The sequence below is a fragment of the Paralichthys olivaceus genome, chromosome 4, assembly GCF_024713975.1.
Source record: "Paralichthys olivaceus isolate ysfri-2021 chromosome 4, ASM2471397v2, whole genome shotgun sequence".
In the NCBI taxonomy this organism is placed as follows: domain Eukaryota; kingdom Metazoa; phylum Chordata; class Actinopteri; order Pleuronectiformes; family Paralichthyidae; genus Paralichthys; species Paralichthys olivaceus.
The window spans coordinates 26,813,953-26,838,885 of record NC_091096.1 but is presented as its reverse complement, the minus strand read 5'-3'; the positions used below and the strand labels follow the sequence as shown (position 1 = coordinate 26,838,885).

Genomic DNA, 24,933 nt, shown 5'->3' with positions numbered 1-24,933 from the left:
CTCCTTTCCTGAAACAAACAAAATATTTCCAGTCGATGGGAACACATCTCACATGGAAAATCTGCCACTGTGTTTGAAAGACAATCTTTGAAACAATGTCCTTAGAGTCAGGGCCAGACCTTTTCTGGATTTCATATGTGAAAGTGGCTGAAAAAAATAGTGAATGTACTGTAGCTCATAACTCATAGCATATGCATACATTAACGTATGTGTCTGGTGATTTTGTCATATCATGTAATGGTTATAAATTTAGTAGCTTAGAAATAACTTTGCAGTGACTGCTGTTTAACAGTTAATGGGCCACATCTGTCACAGTTTCATAATTTCTCTATATTAAATTACTGGATATGTGACAGCAAAAGAGAAGCAATCAGAGAAAGGACTGAAAATTGCAAGATATGATGTAGTGATGCTATGAATATGTTAATTGGAATATTGCAATTATGCAGAAGTTTTCACACCCTCGGTTTCACACCATACATGGTCAAGGCTTGGATCAAAATAAGCCACTATTTTTGAGTATATTATAGGACACCAACTTCACCTATATAGAAGTTTTTATAAATCATACTTTCACCACATCTTGGAAATAAAACTAAATAAATTACTGTAATATATAAATAAAGAATTGCAAACTTAATTATTTTAATGTTGGTTTGAACGGTGAGCTTAAAATGTTAATGGTAATGCAAGGCTAAAAGTTGTTGGCATTAACCAACATTCAAGCTAGAGAATTAAATATTTTTCATAAAATACATTCAATAGTAAATTTCAGGCAAGTACGAACATGAATTATTTAAGCATGAACTTATTATGGACTTATGAGTTCTTTCCAGGGCAGTGGAGGAGCTGCCTTTAAAATATCTCTATTTTCTATAGGGAATTATCTGTCATTTAAAGTAAGAATAAATATTCTATCTTTGTATCGCATCACGTTGTGTAATAGTGACAAATTAGCACTGATTTCACATGTAAAACAGTTTCAAGCTGTAGCACAGACTGTGATGTCAACCAATGTTTGCTGTAATGGCAATTTTATCCAATAAAAACTACAACTACACCATAACATCCCCACTAAATTAATTTCCAAAAAGGCAAACATCATTGACCCAGTTGTTTACAGGGTGGTATCACAGTTCATTTTCACTGTTACGATCAACAATGTACAAGTGCATGAACAGGCCGATATGAATTAACTGAATGGGCACTAGTGATGCTCTGTAAATAATAATCCTTGAGCTTGGATAATGACATTGTTGACATTGTTTTTTTAAGTAAACTACTTAAAATCAATTATTCATAACCCCAGCACATCTTCATTTGAAAGCACTTAGGTAATAATTATTAGGACATCTGACAACTTAGTGATTGCTTCCACAGCCAACAGCCGCTACAGTAAATGTTTCCTATCAGAGAGAATCATGATGTATGATAGGTTGCAATGTGCTGCAGCTGTAAATTCCTGATATATCTTGTGTAGCCACCTGCCAATATTTACTGCATGAGGTTATTTATATATTATATATTGATATGCTGACACATGGACTGTAATTGTCAAAGCTGCTCTTGGTTCAACAACACACCTGAAGTGTTGAATGTCAAATAATTTTTTTTGCTCTGACCAGTTGAAGTGGCAAGCAACAGACCAAGAAATAGTCTGGCACCTTTCCAAATATTTGATGAGCTTTAGAAGTGCTGGCAGGTGGATTTTAATAGTTAGACTGGGCTAGGGTAGGTGTTTTACAGTTTTTCCTGGAATTGTGCAAAACTAAGATAATTTCTATGCCTTTGTATGGTGCGACCATCCGTTCAGTTCTTATGAACACAATATCTCAAGAACCTCATGAGAGAGTTATTCAAATTTAGCATCAACAGTTAACTAATTGATTTTGTCAAAGATCAAGGTCATGGTGGCCTTGATAGAAAAAAAATGTTTGTGTTTTCTTGAACATAATATCTTAAAAACAGCCTTGAGGGAATCTCAACTCTCAACTTTTGCACAAACTTGCTCTTGGACCCAAGGATGACCTGAATAGAATTTGATGGTCAAAGTTCAAATGTCTAAATCAAAGATTTGGCAAAAAGGGTCACTTGGACTCAAATATTAACTGATTAGACTCCAGTGGTCAAGGGTAAAGGTTATGGTAACGTTATGTTGTTGTGGGTTGCAATATGTCAGGATCTTACAAGGCCATGGTGACCTCACACATAATTGTTTTGGCTTCTTGAAAATTATATATCAATTTATCCTCAGGTAAAACCTTTAATTTGGACCAGTGGTTCTTGGATACAAAGATTAACTAATTAAGTTGCAGTGGACAAAAGCATGGGCGAATGAAACTGAAACTGCTTTGATTGGCACTGACATACAACAACAGGTTGGTAATTCGAGGTTGTATCTAAAAGATACTTGCCAAGACACGGTTACAGTACTCCAAATCGAATCACTTTCATTAAGCCAGAGTGGTGACCTTTGAAGATGGCACTTTTTATATTTAGAAGAAATGTATGGTTTAATGCAACTTTCACAACCTTCAATTATATAAGACGTTGTTCTCATCAAAATAATTGCGGAGATCATGAAATCAGAAACTACATTAAAAACAGGTCAGACCGATTAAGAACCACAAGCATGGTCATACTTACTGGAGAGAAAGGCAAACAGTAGAATTAGTAGGTTGTCATTATCTATAACAGTTTACAGATCTACTTCCTACTTTCGCTTTGGCTTGCTGTATGTATAATGATCATTACTAATTCAAATGAACACCGCAGACATATGTACCTCTACCAAAGGCACCTTTACAGTCATGCCCCATCCCTCCACAAAATGTTCATTTTGTTTCAGTATTTTGACTTAATCCAGCTAAAGAAGAAAAACATAGATGAAAACACAACCAACTTTGCAGAAACAATAAATTCTAGTTCACCTTTAAAGCACTACTTTGAACAGAGGGACACATCTCAAATCTGTTCGAGTTCCCAGTTTATAACGCAGCTGGTGAAGTCATGTGACTACAGGGTTTTTGAGAATGACATTCAGTTAAAAGCATACTTTGTTTTAATTACCCCTGTTTTCCTCAAATGTATATCTCCTTACACACACAATGACCCAAATAAATGTTCATTTCAACTAACATTTTCATAGGTTGAGGCTATTTCAATTAAAAAAGTCACATTTTCTCACCAAGGATCTGTAAAATGATCATATTGTGATTTTTGATGGTAGGGGAAATGGTGAAGAAAGACGATGACACCAAATGGATGATAACACTAGAATGTCAGATGTAAAAGTCTCAGTGTGACTCTGCAGTACGTAGGCTGTCAATTTTTAAACCTGTCTCCAAGCAACAGACTATTATTTTAGTTGGTGGATAGACACTTCAATTTGATGTTGCAGCCATACAGCTTTGAGTTACTGCATAAGCTAACTCTACAAGCACGTTGTGGAAGTACACACAGTATGTCTGCATACACATCTGGCTTTTTTTTGGTAGAACAAAGTTGTAGTTGTTTACATGTGGCACAGGGCACAGTCGTGTGTGCTTGTAATAGTGAAAAGAATGAAGCATAACTGGTAAGGTTGCTTAACATATGAAAGCTAAATCCCAGGAGGATTCCCTGCACACAGTTATTTGATTTGTTTCTGCAGCCACAGCCTAGTCCTGCCTAAGTGCTGTACAGAGGCATATGGCCAGGCTTGTGTGGGCCTAATTACAGGCATTATCTCATTCACTATTGTAAGGGACTGTTGTGCCATCTTCCATTTATTTAATTAGGCTTTTCACATATTGGAAAGGCCCAGTTTGTGCTGAAAATGTAACATATGGGTTGAGAGAACGTAGACTTTGTGGGTGTTGTGTATTAAAAATATATTGTGCTTTTTTTTTTTCTGATGTGGAGCAATTTGTCAAGCAATTAGCCATACTAATTAAATTTTTGTAGCCCTAATCAAACGAATATGCTAAAACATTCTTTACATTGCCAGCCCACTGTCTGTTCCCATTTAACTTGATGGCTTAAAAGAGCCTCCTTCTCCTGGATTCCACTCCACTTGATCACCTCATTTGCATATTATATTGGTAAATCAAATTAAGCACCCGCAGCTTTTAACATGATTGACTGTGGCCAGGGCTGCTCAGATGGGACTTTTTCTGCACAGAAAATTAGACCAATTTTAATGTGCGGAGCAGAGAGCCTGGCTCCACTCACATTCAACGAATCACATTCACTCAGCTAATTAAAATGATTTTTCCCCCTTTTTGTCTGTGTTTGCCAAGGGCTTTGATAGATTTGCCCACCTGCTGTTTTACTGTACATCTAATTTTCCTGCTTTTTTTCCCAGTAGAGGCCTCTCCCACACTGTCTTCTACTGTCCCATGCATGATTACTGTTTTATTAGCCATCAACCGAGCCAATAACTAATCAATAAGCCTCAGTTCTCCCTTCTTAGCAGCTGATAATACATTCTTCTAAATGATATTGACATGAGGCTATGTGCAAAGGGTTACTGTAAATATTTGAAAGTAAATTGTGTTTTACTTGTTTATGGTGTTGCAAAAGCAGTCATGAGACTTGTATTTGATTCAGTTACACTTAACAGATATGTATTTATCAAACAAGACTTAACAGCAGAGTCGATCAGTAATTGGGCATTTAACAAGTGTTTGATGTTAGGTGAACTGGTATGTTGCATATATTGACCAATGTGTCAATTTTTCTGCATGTATACTGTCTACAGGAATACTGCAGATAGTATACATGCAGTTTATGTTAAAATAAATAGAGTTAGGGCTTGAATATCATTGCCATTTATATACATTATTGTTAGGAAAGTAATAAAAAAACTGCTGAATGTATTAGTCTTTGAATAAAAAGCCTCTTGTGATTAAAGCCCACAGTAAGAATGATCCCCATTTTAACCAAAACAATTTCTAGCTTGAATATCTGACTAAGCATTTAACATTGAACAAAAACATTTCAACTGGTGCTTCGAATGTATTAAGCCCTTTGAGACAAATTGTGATTTATTTTATTGATTGATTGATGATTAAGGTTACTTCCCGGTTATTCATGTTTAGAAATATGATTTGGAACAAAAATGTAACAAAACCAAAATGCAACTAAATTATAAAAAATGTTCTCCTTACAGCAGCACAAAACCTTGGAATCTTGCCAACTTGCATTTTGCCTTTAAATTGTTTTGATGCTTGATGTGACTAGAATACTGGTGTACAATTACAACAGTGTAGCAACAAATTATAATTAGGTCCCATTCTAAATATTTAATTTAATATTAATTTAATATAATATATATTAAACATACCTCTGACATCTGATTATTGTAAATTAAAATCCATCAAGTCTGCCTTATGACAATCTGTATGTTCTACTGTCAGGATATTTTGAGAGACAAATAAAAGTTATAGGAGCTGAGAAAAGGAGCAAGGAGGAGAGAAAATGCTACTCTTTAGGAAATATTCCCAGTGGGAATAATAGGTGCAGCATAGTGCCGGCATCAGGCGCTTCCCCAGAACGCGACAGTCAGCTTAATTGCAGCTTTTAGGATCATTACTGCTCCCATGTGAATGTCAAAATGGACAAGGCTAGTAGGCCTTTGACAAACAGGCAACCACCACCCACCGCCCTGCAGTCACAGGGGGCAGGGCCATAACCAAGAGAAAAATACAGGCCTTGTCTGTTGTCCTCTTTCCTTCACGCCAAAAGGAAAAGATGCTACAGACAAGATTTTATAAAATGCTATATTTCTTGTTGTCTGAAATTTTGAAAAAATAAAAATTATGTATATATATATATATATATATATATATATATGTGTGTGTGTGTGTGTGCGTGCATGTGCGGGTGGTGCAGCGCTCTGCCTCCAACCTTTGCAGACTCCAGTTGTCATGGCTGCGAATAGCTCATTACAGATCCACTAGTTGAGGAGCCCATTCATCATTCAAGAGCAGAAGCTTGCATCCAACTCAAGAGCTGGAGGGAAGTGGCTCTCCAAGAGCCTTGGCCTCATCCCTACAATCATCCAATGAGGTCTTCCATTGAACGCCATTTCTCATAGTGTGGAATATAATGTAAAGTACTCCTTTTCTAAAAGCCCTGTCAAAAGTCTTTACTGGTCATAATTCTGTCATTGATGCCTCACTTCAGTTTTTCTGACCGTGAATCTTTTTGACAGTTGTTCAGGTTTTTGGGCCAAGCACAAGGTCAAATTTACAACCAAGTACCTGAGGGAGCATTATATTATTTTCATTAAAAATAGGAACAGTCAATATTACTTTAAGTACTACTTTAAAAGTACACCTCACTTGTTTGATTACAGATTTCAATATCTTTCCCTAGTTTTTGTGCATATGTGTGTGAAGTATATGTGCTATTATTATGCAGAATGCATGCTTGTATTTTATGGAAAACAAAGATGAATTTTGAGAGAAAAATCACATGTTAGAGAACATGCTGTACTGAATATAGAGTTACATATGACATTTGATAAATACATGAAACATGATGGTGACACAACTGTTCCAGGTCTCTCTCCTCTCCACCCCTCTCTCTTCCATCCCCTCTTTACCAACCACCTCTCCTCTCTCCCCCATTTTTCTACACACACCCCAACCGGTCGAGGCAGATGGTTCTACTAGAGGTTTCTCCCTGTTAATGAGTTTTTTCTCTCCACAATTGCCACAGTGCTGCTCATTTTGGGAACTGCTGTTTCTACAATTTTTAAGGTCTCAACCTTACTATGTAAAGTGCTTTGAGATAATGTATAATATGATTTGGTGCTATACAAAATGCAGCTATCATCTGCAGAAATGACTTGATATATGATATATTAGTTAGCCATTTTTAAAAATCTGCTTCTTCAGTAGTAACCAAACCTTGTTTGTTTGTTTGCTTTGCCTTTTTAAATGATATAATGAACACTAATAACAAGCACTAACCAGTCATAGTATCATCATGGTGTAAATTGTGAACTGATGTGATTGATATATTTGTCCCTTTATTTGTAAACCACAAGTAAGTTGTGGAAATACTGCCTGAAAAGAACCATCCTCTGTCACTTAAACTGATGGGGGTTGGGGGCAGAATCATTTTCCTGGTGTGATATGCATACCAGGTAAGAGCCTTTTCAATGATTTTCCAGTCAAGCTTGTTTTGGTTTCCAATGTTGTTGTGCCAATTTCAGTGGTGACCCTGAGCACGCAAATCCAGTCTATCAAAACAAGGAAGGTCAAAACTCTCAGGTGTTGTGCCCGTCTGAGTGCTATAAAGCCAAGTGCGTTATCGTTTTCACCCAGAGAGAGGCTGTGATAGTAGCAGAGGATGAAGGTTAGCAGACAGCACATCACTTGGAGTGCTTCAAAGCCGTACCTGATTTGTTTTGTAGCGCTGCCACTCTGCCTTGTTTTGCACATTCATATGGGAAGAGCAGCATGCAGATGCTTCTTCCACCAAGCAGACTCGCATTTTCTGCCACCACATTCTCCGAGGGCAGTGATGCAAACAGTGCGAGCTGCCTGTTGCTGTCATACATGGAAAGCAGGTGTTAGCCACACTAACACTGCACTGTGTGGGTGGTAGCAGGGGGAGAAACATTATGCTATCTGACTGTCAGATTGTGCAGAACATTTTTGAAAGTTATCTTATTCAATTGAGTTAGCTAATAGGATGCACAGGGCCATGTTAAGAAAAGAGTCCCGATGTTGATTTAGGTTCACAATAAAAAACTCAAAAGGGCCATTAGGAACTTTCTTTATATTTTTTACATTACCACTTGCAACCCTGTTTTTCAGTGGCCTAAGATCTCAGAACTTTTTCAAAAAACCAAATTATTTTCCTTAGTACCATGAAAGTCCTTCTGATTTCTGCATAATTATGTTCATATTGTCAGACCAGGCTATAACAAATGAGTTGCACAGTACACATGAATATACTCCATGTACCCTTCTAAAACATACGACTACATCCATAAAAGAAAAAACAATCAAGTTCAATTTGAAAATAATGTGAAAATACAAAGTGTAATGCAATTTGCATCACAAGATGGAGAGTATAAAATTATTTTTCCCTATTCAAATGGAGTATTATTATTGTTATCATCAGACCAGTCAAACAGTAACACCGCTTTCCAAACACCAATCAGAGTAACCAAGTCTCACAAAGTAAAGAAACTTTTTTAAAACACTGGGAAAAAGAAAGTCAAAGAAGATTGAAACATGATCTGTCCAGAAACAGAGATAATGAGTTACAAAATGTCTTAGCTGTCAGAAATAGAAAGCCGAAGCAGATCCTGAGCAGGTACAGGCTCAAGTCACAATTATTGGAAAAGGAAGACAAAAAAACATGTCCACTTCCTCCTAAAATGCAAATCTGCCAATGAAATTAGGAACATTTAATATATCTAATTGTAAGTTCACATTTCAATGAGTAAAATGAGGCCTGAGAATAAAACTTTTAAATACTTTACTATACAAATGTATTGATTATGCTGTTTTTTCTGTTATCTTCTATTTGGCAAAATTTTATTTTGATCCTTTATTTTAGAAACTAATTTTGAATCGGATTCAAAAACCAAAAAGACGTGTAAGGGCTCTACTTCTTGTTTTTTTCAAATTTCCTCTCAGGCCGTGACATGAGCTTTTTTTAGACATGACATCTGGATGAACCCCAGAGAATTGGGTCTAGACTTTTTCCAGAAGTTGCCTTTCAAAAAAGAACAACAGCAACAAATCGTCCAGAGGATTCAGGTGAGGGGTGGTGCAGCAGGCAGAGGTAGGACATAGCATATTCATTTTGCTGCAGGAGATCACATGTTTGTTAACAGCACATAGCTACTGGCGTTGACTCATCACCAACAACTGTCTTGACATCTTCGTAGGTGTCTCTTACATATGGCACCGCTTTTTCATCCATTTTCTTTTTGTGTTTTTCAGTGTTGCAACTGACACGTGTTAGAAGCGACATCAACATGCCCACTCGCACATTTTGAATCCTGCAGAGGATCTCCTGCTGTGCTCTCACATGTGCTCCTCTGCAGTTTCTGTGGACTTTATACCATGAGGCCAAACGGACAAAGTCCACAGAAAGTACGAAGGCTCTCACTTGTCATGAGATTTTGTGGTAATTAGAGCCGATGCTGGGGTGGATGTACTGTAAACAAAAACATGTGATCTCTGGAGGTTATGTCTTTAAAAAAAAAACTTGTGTCATTTCTGGCTATTTATTTTTGTGCTGCTTTGGACTTGTAAAGCCAACTGAGACTCTACAATTAAACATAAACAGATTTACTTGACTTTTCCCACTTGGAATGAAATTGAAGTACAAGACTGATTTATTCTAGTGTTTTCTTTTTGTCACCTAAAATAAATATACCAAAAACAATGTATTAGTAAATGTAAACAACAGCAAGTTTTTTTTGTCTCAATAATTAACACTGAAAACGTTAAGCTGATGTTACTAAATATAAGTAAATTTATATTAACTGTTAATATTTCTCTGTGACTATTTTCATTGTTGATTAATACACATTTGGTGCTATAACACACCTGATTTCAGCTCTCACAGTTATGAATCATTACATTTTCCGATGATATAAATACTTATTTTTGTATGAGTACATTTGTAGCAGTTGTTTATTTTTCCCCAGATAAGAATATTTCAAATAAGTTTCTGTTCAAATATATGGAAGCCCCATCCTAAAAAGAATCAGACAGGGGGAGAGTTGTTGTATATGCCCTTATGTATGCCCAAATTTGATTCGTCCATAAAAAAGGTGACACGATTCTCTGGATTATCTCTGTGAAAATATCTTTGTATTTGTGTGACATGCCTGGGACAATACTTTCTTAACTACTCTCTTTTTTCAATTACACACACCACAGATATAAAGCCCATTAAACCTGGTTACGTGGTTTCGGGACACTGCATGGTGTTTCAGCAGACAACACTGGGTTTGTGTTGCCTTGGGTACTGAGATGCTATCTATGTGATGGCTGGAGGCTCTCTAATACCCTGCAGAACTGCAAACAGTTGTGCTTACACTGCTGTCGATGAAGCAAATGAGAGGAAGAGGCTGTGGTACGCGGAGATGGCATCTGAGACAGAATAACGTGGCTGGAAAGAAAATACAAAACTAATGGTATGTCCCTCACATCTGTTTGTGACGCTAATATCTGCTGATGATGCCTGATTTCTGCTGGTGGTTGGCGACTTAACATTAATCTAGTGCGGAAAACCTTCGAACATGCAAGGTATATTCACCATCTTGTCCTATGTTGTAAAATAAAATATTGTTTTCACTGTGACCATATGCAAGTATATAGGATGTAGATGAATGGCAGCTTAGTTCTTGGTTTGGCTTTATCTCCTATGAAAATCTATTCATGTTAATTATCTGTGCTCCTTTTGTGTTTATATCAGTAAAAGGAAAAACTGTTTGACAGCAGTTGCAGTGACAGTAACTATATGTAACACTATTTAGCACATAATCCTACAAAATAAAATAAAATACAGCAAAATAAAATAAAGATGGACCAGGGCACAAAACAGCTTGTTGCATTAAACTTTTAAAAAAAAATCATAACCTCTTCTCAGTTACACATAAAATCTGTAATGATACTGGTTATGATTGTGAATCAAGATGGAACAGTTTTTTCATACAGTCACTGATCTAGACCAAGATCCCCCCCCCCCCACACACACACATACATACACTGATGGAATCAAGCTACCATACAAATAATTTAAATTACTCTGACTTGCTAAAATTTCCTTCATATGTATCCTAGTAACCAGATAAAATGTTGCGAAATATGCTAATTTATTTCAATCTGAGAGCGTGTGGTGGGGCAGTTTGCATATCTTGTCTGTGCATTCTAACCATATAATCTTGCAAATGTTTGAACACTATTTTAGTTAGGGTTAGGGGAAGATAAGGAGTTAGTCTGTAAAGACTTTTTGTGGCATGGCATCAAATGACACATGAAAATCCAAAAGAAAGTTGTGATTACGCAGAACATGACTAAAGGAAATTGGTGCGTTCATACACGATTTGATGATACCAGACTGGGGAGCAACTTGAGAATATGTATTAGTTTCCGAATGCTTGTATTCTGCAAATACCAAAATATTTATCATTTTGTTAAGGCTAGACAGATTTGAATGCACAGACACAGGTTTTGTTGGGTTACAAACCTTACAAAATTTTCTTAAAATAATCATATCTTTCTTCACTGTGAACATCTACCTTCTCATGTTGCCTGGCAAAATGGACAAGTTGTCATGGTCAGAAAAATGGAAAGGTGGAGCAGTAAGATACAGAATAAAAAAGAAAGACTTTTGCCATAGATGCCACTTATTCGCAAGTCAGGGAACCAGATCAGTCAAAAACACCAAATAAAATACATATGGAATAAACAGTATAGTATGCTAAGAAGGAGTAGCTTGCTAATTATAGTATGACACAACAACTCATACATGGGGCAATTATATCATAACAATGAGTGCAACATAGCAATAATATAACATTGATGGCAATATCTTCTACTGGTGGCAAAAAGTAAACCTAGCCTAAGGATTTGCTTGGACACCAGTGAGTAAACATTGTAATCAAACATATTTTACTGAGACCTACTTACATATTTGGGCCAATAATAAGCCAGTGACCCATTATTTCACTGCAACTTGAACTGTTTGTGTGCAAAGTTCTGAGCGTTCTCTCTCACTACATGGTAGATCTTGCTTTATGATGTCAATCCACAAGGTGCAAACACATCTGGCTTTTAAAGGGGATGGAAGATTGCACACTGATTGGTTTATTGCACATTAACCTAAAACAGTGACCTGTTTTCTGTCGACAAAAACTAAATACACACTAAAGAAAAGTGCAATGTGCTTTAGACCATGTGCTTAGATTGATCAAATAAAGTCAGTCCAAAAAAAGCCCACCTAAAAATCAAACTTACTTTCGGTAGACACTATAATTTGAATATTCACAGTTTTATCTTGTTAATAACAGCTTTCCTTTTGTACTCCATATTTGTATCATTTGATACACTGTCACTCAAATGTATTTCCTTTGATAGATTGATTGGACACAGTGTCTTACTTCCCAACCTGGTGGGCCTTTGGAGTCAGGCACCAGATTTGAGTGTTAGTTCCCCTGGTCATATCTCATCCCAGTTCAATGTAGTCTCATCCAGAGGCTTGCAATTGTTTCCTCCTGCCCAAAGTACAGTGCTGCTTTTGTTCCATCTCTCCATCAGCTCTGAATACAGTCCCAGAGCCAGACAAACCTGCAGGGTATGTTATCTGGACTCTTTGTCCTGGTTCTTAACTTCCTTTGCCTAAATCCTCTATTCATCAGAGAGGCACCACTGTGGGCCATGTGTCGCTGTGTTTCTCTCAGTCACTGCGGATGCTCAACAAGCTCAGTAAACATGTCTTCTGGTTCTCATTTTGAATACATTTCGATGATCAGCCACACATACTTATTGTGTGAAGTTGATCAAAGCCATTTTTTTTATCGTTTTACAACTCTCTGAATTCTGATTAGATCATAGATTAGACCTCTGAGGGCCACCACACTGTTCTTCTAAATAATCTTCAGAACACAAAGCACAGCCATTTTCTTACAAGGAATCCCTAGTGGTGTAAATTTTGACCCTTATTTGTTGGGATCAAAGGTGAAAGTATAACATTAAGTTCATATAGAGACAGAGAGGAGTTTGTGATGGACGGACAACCTATGTGAGTTTGTCAACGACTGCTGCATTCAACTTATAGCCAATATTGTTTTCTCTTTACTGTAACCATCATCATTTCCTAGTACAAGCAACATTTTAGCAAGCAAAATACCACTAAATGGCCACATGGAGAGTCAATATGATCAAACCCAATACCCACAACATGGAAGCTGCTTGGTTCAGTGTAGAGTGAATGTATAGAAGACAGAAAACACATTCATAAAATGATGTGTGCGTGCAGTGGGCTGCTAACCTGCTAAGAGAAGCTGACCGAAGGTGCAAATTGCAGTGAATCTTGACACCAAAATTGCAGTACATTGCTGGATCGTCTGTGACATTCTCCACACTGCATCTCCCTGCATGCCAAGACAGAAATATCAGACATAAAGGTGCTGTATGAGACATTTTCCTCAATGTAGCGAAATTAACTGTTACTGAATAAAGCATTCTTCCATCAATCTCAACTCTCTAGATTTCCAGGTCTTTTTTTCTTGCAGATGACTTGAACAAATGTGTATGTGGAAATTTAGCAGTTTTGTCATTTGTTTTGAAATTACTCAGATATACTGCATACCTGCCCCTGAGTTGGTAATCGAGGGCCCTATCCTACATTTTCTGCAAAGCAGTAACAAGCGGTACTAAGTTCAACACTGTGTCTTCACATGGACAAAGTCGTTATTTTCCCATCCTGCACTCATGTTGGTTAACCAGCAGCCGTCTGATCACCTCTTTAACTAAGGTGTGGTCAAGCACATTGCTATCTTGATGCAATGGAAAGCATTTGTGTTTTTGACTAACCAAAACCTGGTCTTAAGCCATTGGCACAGTATTTGTCTGTTATTTAACATGCTTGTTACACACATAAATTGTATGCTAGCGCCCTTACTTCACTTCGGTTGAGTAAAACATCCAGTCAGTGTGGAGCTTTTGTTACTTACTGATCAAGTGGAAATAATGTTGTTCAAGTTCCTGCAGCTCTCCCCATAGTCAGAGTAACCATAGAGACTACTCTGCATTGGTGGGCCAGTGAACCCTAAAAAAATCCATTAAGTCAGTCCCAGCTGATAAGTCCACAGCTGAATTGTGTCCCAGTGTGATCATGGCTCTCTCCATCGTGTGATTGCCCGTTCGAGGTTCACTCTTGTTTCACCTTGGTTTCTATCACTCTCCATCTTGGCATTCTTTGGTTGTTTTTATTTTGCTGTCTCCACTGTTACAAACAAAAGTGAAAAAAGTACTATCATCTTCATGCTTAGGTTGCACTGACATCTGCTTTATAAATCAAGCCTCAATTTTCCAACAAAAATGTCATGCCTGATGACTCTTAGTGAAAGCGATTCTCATAGGAAACCAATCCAAACAAACAGCAAGCCATTATTTGTCAGCCTAATACAGCGGGCAATCAACATTTTCCTTATATTTGGATGTCAAAACAGAAAAGTTGTCTTCTGTCACTTTAACCCAACCTTGACGGTGGCAAAATATGTCCTGAAAGGGACTGAAGACTTCATCAACTTTCAGTTAATTTTCATTGAATCCAGACTTCCACCAATGCACATTTCAGTCATTAGCTGCAGTGTAAATCACACCAAGGTTACAGATGGTACAGTTTGTGCTATAACCGAGTCCCCCTGCCCATGCTCACACACTAAATTTCAACATGTCATTTCCTTCACCTTCACTGTTGGTAGCAAATGGGAGATTACTCTTCATATTGTTTTAACCTCAATTCATTCATACAGTGAAAGCAGCTTGATGTTGATTGGGGGTATTTTACAGGGTTAACTCACTCTTAATTCCAACCAATGACTTATGTTTTGTTCAAGCCTATTGGAGTCTGGACAACATAAAGCTTGTATGCTTTATTATTGTAGAGTAAAGGTCAGAAAACGACATTTACTGTATATCATTATTTCAAATATAACCTGTGTCACAGTTAAATGGTCTCTCTGAATTAGTGGATTTTTGTTGAGAAACTTAACTCACATGTTTCCATGTTGTCTAGGATAAAAGCCTGTTGTGCTAACGCTAGTTCAAAGAGCACTGCTTGTTTTTTGTTTTTTTACAATATCATATACAAACATTCTATTTTCCAATCAACAACTGGACGTCTCACTGTGGACACAAGAAGAGAAGTGTAAACTCAAGTTCAGTCATAATTGGACATGGTATTGTTAAATACAATGACAAAATACCATTTGCATAAGATGGAAAACTATTGAAGAAGTAATGAATCATGAGGAAAATGCCTCACTCCACTTTAGCTATAGAATTCAGATTTTCTGTTTGTTGTTGATTACAACATTATGAAGTATCACTGCAGAGACTTTATTAGCCTACATGACTGTTGGGTCCTCGTGTTTGACTTTGGAGAATATGCTTGCTGTCTCTTTGCTTGTTCCTGATGCTTCCATGACCTGATTGACCTGTCCTTTTATAGTCCCAGATAAAGGCAACATTATAAGCATCATGTCTTCAGTCACTAATTTTATCCAAGCCCTTACCCAAGGTAACTATCTGCCCTAGAAAAGATGGAAACATTTGTAAATTTAAAGATTGACAATGACTGGATTTCATAAATCATTATATCAACTGCATTTTAGTTAAAACGACAAAAATAGATACATTCTTGGATTGCTTTTTTAAAGCTTTCACTGTCTATATTTGATTTCAGATGAAATTTTAGGATTCTCTGCATCTTAACTGCAATGTCTTAGTAAATTGATTGGTTGTGTATTGTATTCCTTTTAACAAACCTGTTTCTTAATCATTATAATGGTTAAATTATAGCTGTAAGTATTCAAAATTATTATTTGGTTTGTTAACGTACAACATTTTAAGAGACTCCTTATAATTTTCCTGCAGAGGGACAACATCATTTTATTGATTGTTTTGATGAATAAATTAATAATTCAATAGCTTCTAAGACTGAGTATAAATTCAACATGAGAAATATCTGGGGGCTGCATTTCAAAAAAATTGTGGTCGCTCTTTGATGTTTAAATTGAGGAGCAGTGAAATCAAATGTGAATATGCTCATCATAAAAGCTGCTTCCAATTATTATTTATTATTATCTTAATTGTTGCTGTTGTTGTTGTCATTATCATTATAGATAAAGGATTTTAAAAAAACATCAACAGTTTTTTAAGCCTGCTTTTATTGGCAGAAAGCCAGAAGAATCCCTGAGGTCATTTCGACGTTTCCTGTTGCCATTGTCAGTACATGACCGCTTGTTCCCACAGGGCTGTCCGCTATAGTGGAGTCTTCTAAAACAACACACGACGGTTCTAGAAAAAACGCACTGATTTTTTGTTCTGAAATGTCTTTAAAAAGGATTTATCAATTTTATATAATTTCGTTTCACCGCCAGATTTGTTTTTTTTTTTTTTTTGGTAACATGCGATTATAGGAATCATGATAAGATCGAGGTGTTTTGCAGTGGAGGTAGATGTAGGGCAGGTGGGCAGCCTGTAGGTAAACTGAGACAGCATCTGCACCAACATGACACCCAGTCAACCATGGCCTATCTGGTCAGCTATTAAACAGATCTGATGCTGACCTCAAATGGGAAACAAACTAAAAAAAGTCAAACCCCATACTGTCCATTATTTGAACTATTTCAAACATGGAATATTAAACTGTGACAGAGAATCCACAGACCAAACCACAACCTTTTTTTCTTTTTGTTTCTTTTTACTTCAGTTAAGAAAGTTACACAAAAGGTGGCAAAATTGTCAACAATAAATAATAAATAATTTTTGTTGCACGGGAACAAACGAAACATTTTCTTCCAGAGCTAACGGTATTTTTAACTTATTATTAATTTACACATCTTTGGGAAAGAAAAAAAAAATCTCGGACAGACACTAACTCACACAAATGTCCCACGAAGCTTGTGGCAAAATAGAGGTATACCTTGTTGCAAATGCTTTAGTACTTGGGTCATGTAGGAAATCGTGTAATTAAATGAAGAAAAGCAGTGCTGTTCCCCTTCAAACGGTCTATTGTACGATGAAGTGCGTTTATGGATTAAAAAAATCACCAGTCATTGTTTTCTGTTCAGAGTAGCGCACAGCATTTTGCAAGTAGGAGATGTCTCTCCTATACTTAGAGGTCCCATTTATCGATGGAGTCGTGTTCATGTCTTCTCGTTTTGGCAATTGTAACCAGGCGTGAGAGCGGGCAGCACCGGTCATGATGACGCATGGATGGACATGGACATACTGCCCATCCAGGACATTATATAGGTGGCTATGGTAAAATCCCATGATTGTCTTCACAGTGTCAAAATACAACCAGGGGGGTTGTTAGGTGCAGTCGGGGGGTATGGGATGAGCAGGGGCTGTGTGTTCAGCTCAGTCCGTCCATGCGGGGTCTGCTCAGGCCTCGATAGGGCTGGACACCATGCTGTTCGGCGTGTCTGGAAGCTGAGACGACATGGACGCTACCTCACTGCCCGTCGAGTTCGAACCCGGTCCTCCCTCCGAGAAACTGACCTGTGGAACACATTAAGCAGCGGTCAGAAACATCTGGGGACGCCTTACTCGACTGTGCGTCACAGTGAGGACTTGAGACGCAAACTCTTTCTCTCACCAGGTGGGACGAAGACGCAGACGCAGTCTAAAGGTTGGCAGATAATAGCGCTGTATGGACCCACGTGTTTTTCTATTCTTGGCAGTAGCCACTTGTTTCACTGAATCTGCTCTATCTGGCAATAAATGGAAAAATGAGTATCCAACAGGCCTGTGGTTATCAGTATTAACACCTTTGATTAGGAAAAATAATTTGTTTTAATTTGAAATAAGGTAAAGATTCGTTTTCCTTATTTCAACCCTATTGTTTTTGCTGTTCATCTAAGTCTGTTTGAACAGCGAAACAATTATTGAATTAGTACAGATCTTACTAGAGATTCGCATGTGCCGTAAATAAAGAGACATGGTGGAAATAAATATATATATTTTTTCCATTTACTAATTTTATATCTGTAGGCTAACTAATAACTCAGCCTTGGTTTTCAACTAAACTAAATACCTCCCGTTGTTTCCCTAGTTCAGCGTCCCCGCAACAAAGAGCGGATGAACTGTGCCACTTCTCGTCATAAATGTTAATAATCCACCGATAATGTGGTTCGGGGCAATGACGTAGTTTTGTGTCCACGTGCATCTCCGTGGGAGCTGCTATCTGATGCGTCACTCCAAAACAAATAGATTCAGATAAAGATTCGGATATAAAGTCTGACTGTGAAGCTCCTCAAAACAAGTTGGAACAGCTTTATGAAAAAGCACTGTTATACATTTTTATTTTAGTGAAAACTCTTACTTGTTGGGAAAAAATATTATTATTTAAATTTTTTTAACATGTTGGGAACATGATTGATGATAAAGATAAACGTGATACATGTGATGGTACGCACAGTATGCCGGCAGGGATATTTTGAATTCGAGTGAAGGTCAGTATGCGCTCAGTCTGTGGGGGGCTAGCTGAATAAGTCTTGTAAATATTAGTTTCAATACGGAGTTTTAGTTTCACATGACAACATAATCCATAGCCCGGGACAGAGGATTACACACAAAAACTTGAATATAAAATGTGGGTTTTCGCCGAATTTCCTTAATTCAGAATTAAAAACGCAATATCAAGATTTTGTGAATAAATAATTATGATGAAAGCATGATTGGCTAAAATGGCTTAGTGAACAAAAATAACAAACCAGTTGTTGGAAGGCCGGCTGATCGATGTCACTCTGCAGGGCGAAGTCACTGAGGACCTTCCAGGGCGGCTGGTAGCTCTGCACCTCCACCGGGTTGGCCTGGATGCCGCCGTCGTGCCGCTCCGGACTGGCTGCCACCATCGGGGTGCCCGTCATTCCCTGGATGTTCTGCAAGAGAACACGTCGTGGTCAGCACCCAGTAGCTTAACACATGTTTCACTGAGGCTGAATACAGATGTTAGGGTGTGGATGTCAGTGCTCGCGCGCGGGAGTTGGGAGGAGGGGTTGTGGTGTTGGTGTGTGTGTGTGCACGTGCGTGTGTCTACGTGTATGTTGGGAGGAGGGGTTGTGGTGGTGTGTGTGAGTGTGTGTGTGTGTGTATGTTGAGGGGGGGGGGGGGCTGAAATGGATCCCCCAGTAATCAGCAGATCAATCAATAATAAGCAAACAAACAACAACATAAATAAACAGAGGAGCAGAGGAATACGTTTGTGAGTATGGAGAATACTTGTCTTACAGGTTTGATCTAACAGGCTGGACTATGTTTGTGTCACCCATCCTTCAGCGCACTGTGGTTTGGGGCTTTACTTAGCAGGCGTATTGCTCTGCAAAATAACTGACTTTAATTTACTGCAGTTTCATTTCTGAAGTAACTAATGCAGGCACTTGCAATATTATGGACATGTCTTTGTTGACATAATATTAGTTTTGTCAGAATACAGTCTGATCGTTTGTTCTATGAATCGCCTGCTCCGTCCTCTTACCGTCTTGTCGTTGGGCTGCTGCTGCTGCAGCTGCTTCATCAGGATGGACCTCTTCTTGTCCTTGCAGCGCTTGTTCTGGAACCAGACCCGAATGACTCGCGGGCTGAGGCCGGTCATCTCCACCAACTGCTCCTTCATAAGGGCATCGGGCCTCGGGTTGGCGTTGTAGCAGGTCCGCAGCGTGTGCAGTTGCTTCTCATTTAACACTGTCCGGACCCGGGTGGTCTTCTCTGGCTGTTTATGGACGTGAGGCCGCAGCGAAGGCTGTCGGGCCGAGATTGGTTCTGCTGTTGAGAAAGGACGGGAAAAAGACCCAGGGAAGGACAAATCAATCTATGTGTCTGCAGCGTGACAAGTACGGAGAAAGATCACAAGTCTTCCAGCTGTTGTCATTAAACTCTTGTGGATTATGAATCGGTTTTACGCAAACTATATTTACCAAACACAGCGCCCCTGACATTACAGTCTACTTAAGATCACGGCGGGTTTGCATAAGAATAAGACAAATGTACACTGCCTCTAACAGCGACCAGGAACTGGTTCATGGATTCAGGAGCTGCAGGCTTCGCTACATATTACGATTAAATGTAGGAGAACAATGCAGCCCTGGTTGGCTCATTTGATCCAGAATCAAAACCTCCTTTACCAAGAAATCCTCCAACCCATCCCAGACATGCAGAGCCCTCCACAGCATCTCTCTCCCGGACCCGCAGCCATGAGTCGCACTCTTCCTCCAGCAGTGATAACTCGGTGTATTTCTGACTCTAATCTAATCTCCCGAGCCTGCTCTGACTGGACAGCGGTATGCAGAGAGGAGTACAGACGTATACGATCAAACATCCATCTACAGATACAGACAGGACAGTACAGTCCAACAGAAAACCTTATAGCAGCAGGAGGACTTCCTCTGTGACTCGATGAGATTTATATTCAAATAGAGATCAGACGTGGCCTATACACTTTAACATTCCTGGATAAGACTAAGAGGTGCAGTTAATGTGAACATGAACCTTCACAGTCTGGTGTGTCATGGAGTCAGATAATCAGATAATCCGTGTATTTTTAAGGCGCACGAGGACAAAATCCAGTGACAGTAAAGGGCCTCCCAACCTCAGAAAGATAGAGAGCCACACGGACACGCAGCCAGCAGTATAATGATTCTCGGTTCCTGTCTCCCACTCCCCGGGACCTCACCTGCCATCTGCAGCGGTCTGGAGGGGTGCAGTGGACTGAGCGGGTCTCCAGGGCCCAGGCTCGCCCTTTCCACCACGTCGTGGTCCGCCCGACAGAAAAGCCCGTCCTCCCGCAGAGCGAACTCATCACCCGGGATGAGCTGCCGGCTACAGGCCACGCAGCGGAAACATTCGATGTGGTAGACCTTGGAGCGGGCCCTCATCACGAAGTCGTTCTTACTGAAGCCGATGTTGCATTTAGCGCATTTAATCCCGTATAACCTGCGACACACACACACACACACACACGGTCTGATCAGTTTCACTGCAGGCAGCTCAGTATCTCTAAAAAATCTCATTTTCAAATTTGCAGCACGACAGCTGTATCACGATCGAAGATTTGGCTTCCATATACGAATATGAATAATAATAAGATTATTAAAAATATTATAAGTACCTATTATGAGTTTTATAATAATTATAACAATTTAAATTATAATTATAAAACAATAATAATGTTAAAATAATAATAAATAAAATGTCCTTTTCCAAAAGCTATCGAATTATTGTTTATTATAATTGTAAGAAGATGTCAACTACGATAAGTAATAATAACAATAATAATTATAATAAATATTATAATAATAGTAACTTCTGATGATACAAATTCCAGTGAGCTTGTGACATTTTTCAAGTACAAAAAAAACAACTACCACCGCTATTGGAGTTGTTGTAAGGATGAAAAAGATTTATGAATTTAGCAACTTTTATGTTTTTGTACAGGTCCACCTGACACAAAGCCCTGCGAGCAGCAAGCTGCAAACTGTTCGCAATCATTTATAAAAAAGTTGTGAAGGCCTCATGTGCAGCTGGTGTAAACATTGCATGAAGAAATAGTAACTTTGGGAGAAAGGTTGCACCGTCTACAACAAGTTGTTGTAGCAGTAAAGCAGTAAATGAATGTGGTCGTGGAAAACAGGGCTCAGTGGGACTTAGATCTTTCCGAATATTCGCATTCTGATAGTCTATTGTAAAAACTATCTAATAATAATCATTATGATCCCAGTGTCCGTGCAGCTCCAGTTCCCGCTGTGTATGTGAAAGGGGTCGTCCCGTCCGCTCCCAGCCGTCCTACCTGATGTAGTCCCGTTTACAGTAAGTCTTTCCGTCCCTGACGAAGCACGTGCAGGACTCGTCTAGGTACTGGCTGCATTCGGCACATTTGAGACAGGCGGCGTGCCACTCCAGGTCCGGAGAGACCCGCAGGATGTACTGGTCGTGGATCTGGTTCCCGCAGCCCACGCACAGAGACACCAGCCGCTTCTCTGGAAGAGCAGCAGGACACATGACACAATGTTTAAAACTGAATGCTTACTCAAATTTGCACACTCAAATAAAGCATTATTATTATTATTATTAATTATTAATATCATTATTATATTATTATTTTTATATCATTCCCATAATAAACGTTTAAAGCTAGTATCCTCTTACTTAAACCTTTTATAAAGTTCAGTATTAAATAATAATACCAGTGACTTTTAATAGGCCAAGAAATGTGTTCTGTCTGCAGGCATCACCGCGCAAATACGTCAGCTCTAAAGTTGTGATAATTTAAGTTCCAGAATCGCATCCCTACACCGAACAAGTTTCTTACTTTTCGGCGGATCCCCCATGTCTCCCATGTCCACAAAGAAAGGCGACGTTAGGTCCACTGTCACAGCGGGCTGCGGGGCGCCTGGAAGCCTGGATGTGTCCTCCGCTGCCGGGCTGCCGGGCCAGGGGCTGTGCTGTCCTGTTCGGAGAAGGAGTGTGTGTATGTGTTTGTTGCCGGTGTGTGTGGAGCTCTGATCCTGACAAGCGGCGGGGCTGACGTATGACATCAGTACGTCATCTGCATGGGCAGCTGATTGGCTCTGCAGACCCTGACCAGCACGCGCGCGCGCACTCACACAGACTACTGGCACACTTATTATTGCATATCATTGGTTGTCAGGCTTGGCTTTTCTCTTTTCTGTCGTGTTAATTTTTCTTGTATTTGTTAATGGGCGGTTGGTACTAAGTAGGATCATGTTTACATGGTCCATAACACACACAGACGCGCGCGCGCGCACACAAACACACACACACGCACTCTTTTTTTAACTTTTAATTAGAATCGGACACAGCAGGAAATAGCCTATACACTGTTGAACATGGATTTGTTTAAACAGTCCACAGTTAAAGCCGTGATACATAAAAAGAATGCGCCATAATAAACATTGCTATAGTTTATGTCAATTCGTGCCGGTTTTAGTGAAATGATGTCTCGCCAGACCAAAACCTCGTCTCCTCTCAATATTAAATTAGAGAAACACAAACGTCAACATTGTATTGAGCTCAGTGGTAGCATATCTTTGAGAAAACCAACCAGAGTTATATGAGGAAATTATCCATCCTGGAAAAGAGCAACGTGTAATCCTCAAACCTAACGAAAACTATCAGCAGAGTACGACCATGACGCAGGGTTGTCAGCCAGGAGCAGATGATGGTGCGAGCCTTAAATCAGAGCGGTGACAGGCCAAGAGCCGCAGGAGCAGCCCGGACACACACCAACACGCCCTCTTGTGTTAGTAACCTACTAACGCCGTTGCACACACACACACACACACACACACACACACACACACACACACACACACACACACACACACCAGTACAATAGAAAGCCCACGCCGAGAGCCGCATAAAAATAGATCTTTACAAAAACTCTGCCTAACAGATGAGAAGACCTTAAATTGCAGTGAGTTCACTGTTTGTTTCGGTCTTTTCCCCCCAAACGTATATCGCATTAATAAACACGTTGATGTATGAATAACGCTATCGAAATAAATATGTTTAAAATAACACACAGAACTTAAATATTCACACCTCAGTAAAATATTTTGTGGTGGACACTGTTTACAGTAGAAGAACCAATGAACTCACCGTCTGTTCTTACTGAAGACGACCTGTGTTCAGGTTTTCATGGCAAGCAACCATTTGGTATTAGTAATGCAACTATTATTACAAATGTCTGTATGTTCATGTGACTATTCCACAGGACACATTTTATACATTGTACAGATTTTCATCATCGCTGAGGGAGGCAGTGAGACAGAAGGTGAGGCAGAAGGTCAGGGTGGTGGATATGCATGTAACATATCTGACTTTCATGTGGGAGACTGTAATGTGCATTTTAAGTGTGATTTTCCTGATTATAAACCAATATTGTCCAAAAATCAGTATCCCACCTCCAACAGTAAACGCTGGATTCTTTTGATATTTGTTAGGTTGTATGTTCTATATTCATTCAATGACAGTTGTTGCCATTGTTGACATCTGGGATTTTGATAATCCTAATATTCAGGTTTATCTTAAATATTGTCCTCCATTGGTCCAAATGGCTGCATCAGAGTTGACATATACATCAACATGTTTTTAGTGAAGGGTGAGATGAACAACTTCTAATTTATCAAAGGGATCTTGTGTCTAGACATTTTCATATTATTGAACAAACAGTAATTCTCTCTGCAATTAAATGACTTGTACTTATAAATCCAACCTATCTAAATGCAGAATATAATTTAGGCAATAATTTGCATCTGTGGAATACTGTCTGGACCTGTGTGCACAGAGTAGGGGTAGGTCCTGGATAGTTTGCAAGGATAACAGATTATTGCTCATAAAATATGTTTTTGAACGTATCGAATAGAAAAATACAGTATAGGATGCAGCAGATTGTAGCATCCACTGTGTACTGTAGAGGTGTAAGCATAAAGAATAATATGATAGTCAAATGAGTGCCGCAAAGGAACTGGAGTGGAGAATGGAGTGAACAGAGCAGAACACAGTGGAGCAGGGGAGTAGAGAAGCTCTGTCAAGGAAAAAAATGGAAAATAAGGAACTTGTGCTGTCAGTGAGATGAGCATGAGCCCTCTTTGTTCCAACAACTACAAAAGAATATAATCTGTGTATTTATCTGCCAATTACACACTATTGTCATCACCATCTTTTTTTTATATTTGTTGTAGCAGAATGTGTGATCTGTTGCCATCGTTGGTATTGTCTTGATCTTTGGCCAAAACACAACACAACACAAATTTTCTTCTGCTTGTTTTATTCAATATACCTTTACAATTAAACTTGCCATGCCTTGATTTGCCATTCTTTACAGAATGATTTTTTTATAAAAGTGGCTATGGTGTGTGTTTGGCCCTTTGCTCTTTCAAAATGACTTCTAGTCTGGTGTGGAAGGGCAGGACTGGTCTGTCCTGGTATGTCCATGGTTACATTTAGCTATTGCAAATGGATTTAATGTGTTCACATACTTTTGGTCATCTTATGTAACAAGGACCAGAGGAAACCATGTTCTGAAAATTTCTTTTAAATTAAGTCATCATCATTAGCACCTATTTTACAACATGGGACAAATAATATTGTATTTTACTCCTGCATTCTATTCCTCTGTATCGGACCTCTCTATTTGTATTTGAGTGTGTGTGTC

General features: G+C 38.8%; 1 protein-coding gene across 3 annotated transcripts; it reads right to left on the bottom strand.

Moving 5' to 3' along the window:
* Positions 1 to 16,435: 16,435 nt before the first annotated feature.
* Positions 16,436 to 22,944, bottom strand: isl1a (ISL LIM homeobox 1a). Of its 3 annotated transcripts, XM_020104000.2 has the most exons (7): positions 22,819 to 22,944; positions 22,066 to 22,203; positions 21,544 to 21,733; positions 20,431 to 20,690; positions 19,237 to 19,523; positions 18,473 to 18,640; positions 16,436 to 17,258 (listed from the first exon to the last, which is right to left on the bottom strand). In XM_020104000.2, the coding sequence occupies exons 2-7, from the start codon at positions 22,091 to 22,093 to the stop codon at positions 17,142 to 17,144; spliced, it is 1,050 nt and encodes a 349-aa protein (XP_019959559.1). In that variant the 5' UTR covers positions 22,094 to 22,203; positions 22,819 to 22,944; the 3' UTR covers positions 16,436 to 17,141. The 3 variants fall into 3 exon arrangements, with proteins under 3 accessions (XP_019959559.1, XP_019959558.2, XP_019959560.2); XM_020103999.2 differs by lacking the exon at positions 22,819 to 22,944 and having other exon boundaries at positions 22,066 to 22,789; XM_020104001.2 differs by lacking the exon at positions 22,819 to 22,944 and having other exon boundaries at positions 19,237 to 19,520; positions 22,066 to 22,789.
* Between the last annotated feature and the right edge of the window lie 1,989 nt (positions 22,945 to 24,933).

Excerpts from the sequence above, each read along its gene's own strand:
- isl1a (XM_020103999.2), bottom strand. The coding sequence starts at position 22,291 with ATGTCATACGTCAGCCCCGCCGCTTGTCAGGATCAGAGCTCCACACAC. Across the intron at positions 21,734-22,065 it reads CATGGGGGATCCGCCGAAAA|AGAAGCGGCTGGTGTCTCTG; the intron begins GTAAGAAACTTG and ends CTGCTCTTCCAG. Across the intron at positions 20,691-21,543 it reads TGTAAACGGGACTACATCAG|GTTATACGGGATTAAATGCG; the intron begins GTAGGACGGCTG and ends TGTGTGTCGCAG.